Here is a 2,492-nt window from a genome sequence, read left to right as displayed (position 1 = left end):
TGAAATCTATGTAACTTTACTAACAATTCTCACACCAAAAAACTTAAACTTAAAAGTAAATAAATAAACATTAAAAAGCACTACACACGCACACACACACACACACACACACACACACACACACACACATACCTACATACATCTGGGACTCTCATTCTGTGCATATTTGGCACAGGCGTGTTCTTCACAGTGAAATAACAGGAATTCAATTTTGAAATGAATCATAGTTTTCACAATGGATAAGAAAGAGTGATTCTGTGAGCGCTTCATTAAGCTGATGAAGGTTTAACCTCAAATAAATGTGTATGTCTTAACATTCCAACCCATACCCATTTAAATCATTTTAGATGAATAAAAGCAAAGAGCTGGGCTTCAAATTTGAAATACACTCAAACTTATCCTTCCCAATTGCACAGCACAAAGATAAGTGATTCAAAACGACTCACTCACAACAACCTACCACCTGGCTGTTCTCTCCACTCCAAGCCTGCAGCCTGCCCATTCACCCCTCCACGAGCCTCCACATTGGGTCCATGAGTTCTGCTAAGTAAACATTTTCTAGGAAAATATTTTGGATCCCAACACTCTTCTGAGAGCTTCTTTCACGTCCTTATTCCTCAGGCTGTAGATCAGGGGGTTCAACATGGGAATCACTATAGTGTAGAACACCGAGGCCACTTTGTCAGTATCCACACTGTTGCCAGAACCAGGACGGCAATAAATGAAAAGGACTGTCCCATGGAAAACAACGATGGCTGTGAGGTGGGAGGCACAGGTGGAAAAGGCTTTGCGCCTTCCCTCTGCAGAGCGCATCCTCAGGATGGTGATGACAATAAACAAGTAGGAGGTGAGGATGATCACGATGGTGATGACCTCATTGAACGTGGCCACAATGTACAGCAGGAGTTCATTCATAGTGACATCAGAGCAAGCAAGAGATAAGAGCGGGGGCAGATCACAAAAGAAACTGTTTATCACATTGGATCTATAGGATGGGATTTCAAGAGCTAAACACAAGTGAATCAGAGAACACACAGTCGCACACAGGTAGCAGCCAGACACCAGCACCACACGGAGTTTCTGGGACATGGAGACCATGTAGAGCAGTGGGTTACAGATGGCCACAAAGCGGTCATAGGCCATCACAGCCAGTAGGAAGACCTCAGTTACCAAACACGTGCAAAACAGGTAGAATTGCACCATGCATCCCAGGAAGGAAATGGCCTTGTCTTCGTTTAAGATATTGTACAGCATCTTTGGCACGATAGTCGTGGAATAACAGAAATCCACAAAGGACAGGTGGCTGAGGAAAAAGTACATGGGAGTGTGAAGTCTAGAGCTGACCTGAATCAGTGCAATCATGCCCAGGTTGGCCAGAAACGTGACTCCATAGATGAGAAGGAAGAGCAGGAAGAGAAAGACCCTCAGCTCAAGGGCATCTGTTAATCCAACAAGAACAAACTCTGTCACGGTGCTACAGTTCTCCTTGCCCATGTCCCTACTTAATTGGAGTTGGAGGAGAATATTAATGGTTACTCTCCATTATATGATCCCCAATTCAGTTTTGACTGTCTCCTAAAAAAGACATGAGAATAAGTAGAATAGTTTTTGTTGTTTTTTTTTCAGCAAAAAGGACATTGCACTTGTGAAGTTTAGGAAATGTCCAAACATTGAAGCATAAAAATACATAGAACTCACAGTTTCATTCAGATCAGACAAAAGCATTCACATATGTAACATCCTATGTGTTTCCTTAAACGACTACACAGTAAGATCCTTGAGGTGAAATTTTAGAAAGACATCAAGTATTATTTAATTAGACATATTGTCTTATGAAATTCAAATCCCTTTTTCTTGCTAACTTTTTAGTCAGTACTGGAAATATTGGGATTCAGGAAATAATTTTTTTAAATACATAGTACCATTCAACTGTTTTTCACTGAAATGATGAGAAGTATGTTTATATAGATTGTTAACCCATGAATGTTTTTTTATCAATACTTTTAAGAGAAAGTCGCTTTTATGCATTTTCTATAAATTTAGCATCATTTTGTTTCTTAACTATTTATTTTTTTTCATTTTCTAATTATGTGAAGTTTATTTAATTAAATTAATTAATTAATTTTTATTTACTTATTTTTTTATTGGGGAAGGGGAACAGGAATTTATTGGGGAACACTGTGTACTTCCAGGACTTTTTCCAAGACAACTTATTGTCCTTTCAGTCTTAGTTGTGGAGGGCGCAGCTCAGCTCCAGTTTCAGTTGTAGTTGTTAGTTGCAGGGGGCACAGCCACCACCCCTTGTGGGAGTCAAACCGGCAACCTTGTGGTTGAGAGGACATGCTCCAACTGACTGAGCCATCCGAGAGTTCAGTGGTAGCACAGGTCAAGGTGCCGAGTTCAATTTTAGTTGCAGGGGGCACAGCCCACCATCCTGTGCAGGAATCGAGGAATTAAACCAGCAACCTTGTGGTTGAGAGCCCACTGGCCCA

The 2,492-nt window shown here is 40.8% G+C and overlaps 1 protein-coding gene across 1 annotated transcript; it reads right to left on the bottom strand.

Annotated features, from left to right (window-relative positions):
* Positions 1-558: 558 nt before the first annotated feature.
* On the bottom strand, positions 559-1,494 carry LOC148755916 (olfactory receptor 5L1-like). The gene has a single exon (XM_088789976.1). The coding sequence runs from the start codon at positions 1,492-1,494 to the stop codon at positions 559-561; it is 936 nt and encodes a 311-aa protein (XP_088646102.1).
* Between the last annotated feature and the right edge of the window lie 998 nt (positions 1,495-2,492).

The sequence above is a fragment of the Rhinolophus sinicus genome, chromosome 14 (assembly GCF_057876585.1).
Source record: "Rhinolophus sinicus isolate RSI-liver-muscle chromosome 14, RSI-T2T, whole genome shotgun sequence".
Classification (NCBI taxonomy): domain Eukaryota; kingdom Metazoa; phylum Chordata; class Mammalia; order Chiroptera; family Rhinolophidae; genus Rhinolophus; species Rhinolophus sinicus.
Note: the sequence above shows the minus strand (reverse complement) of the source record. Positions and strands in the feature narration are given on the sequence as shown.

Bases quoted from the DNA above. Each gene is read 5' to 3' on its own strand.
- LOC148755916 (XM_088789976.1), bottom strand. From the start codon at position 1,494: ATGGGCAAGGAGAACTGTAGCACCGTGACAGAGTTTGTTCTTGTTGGA.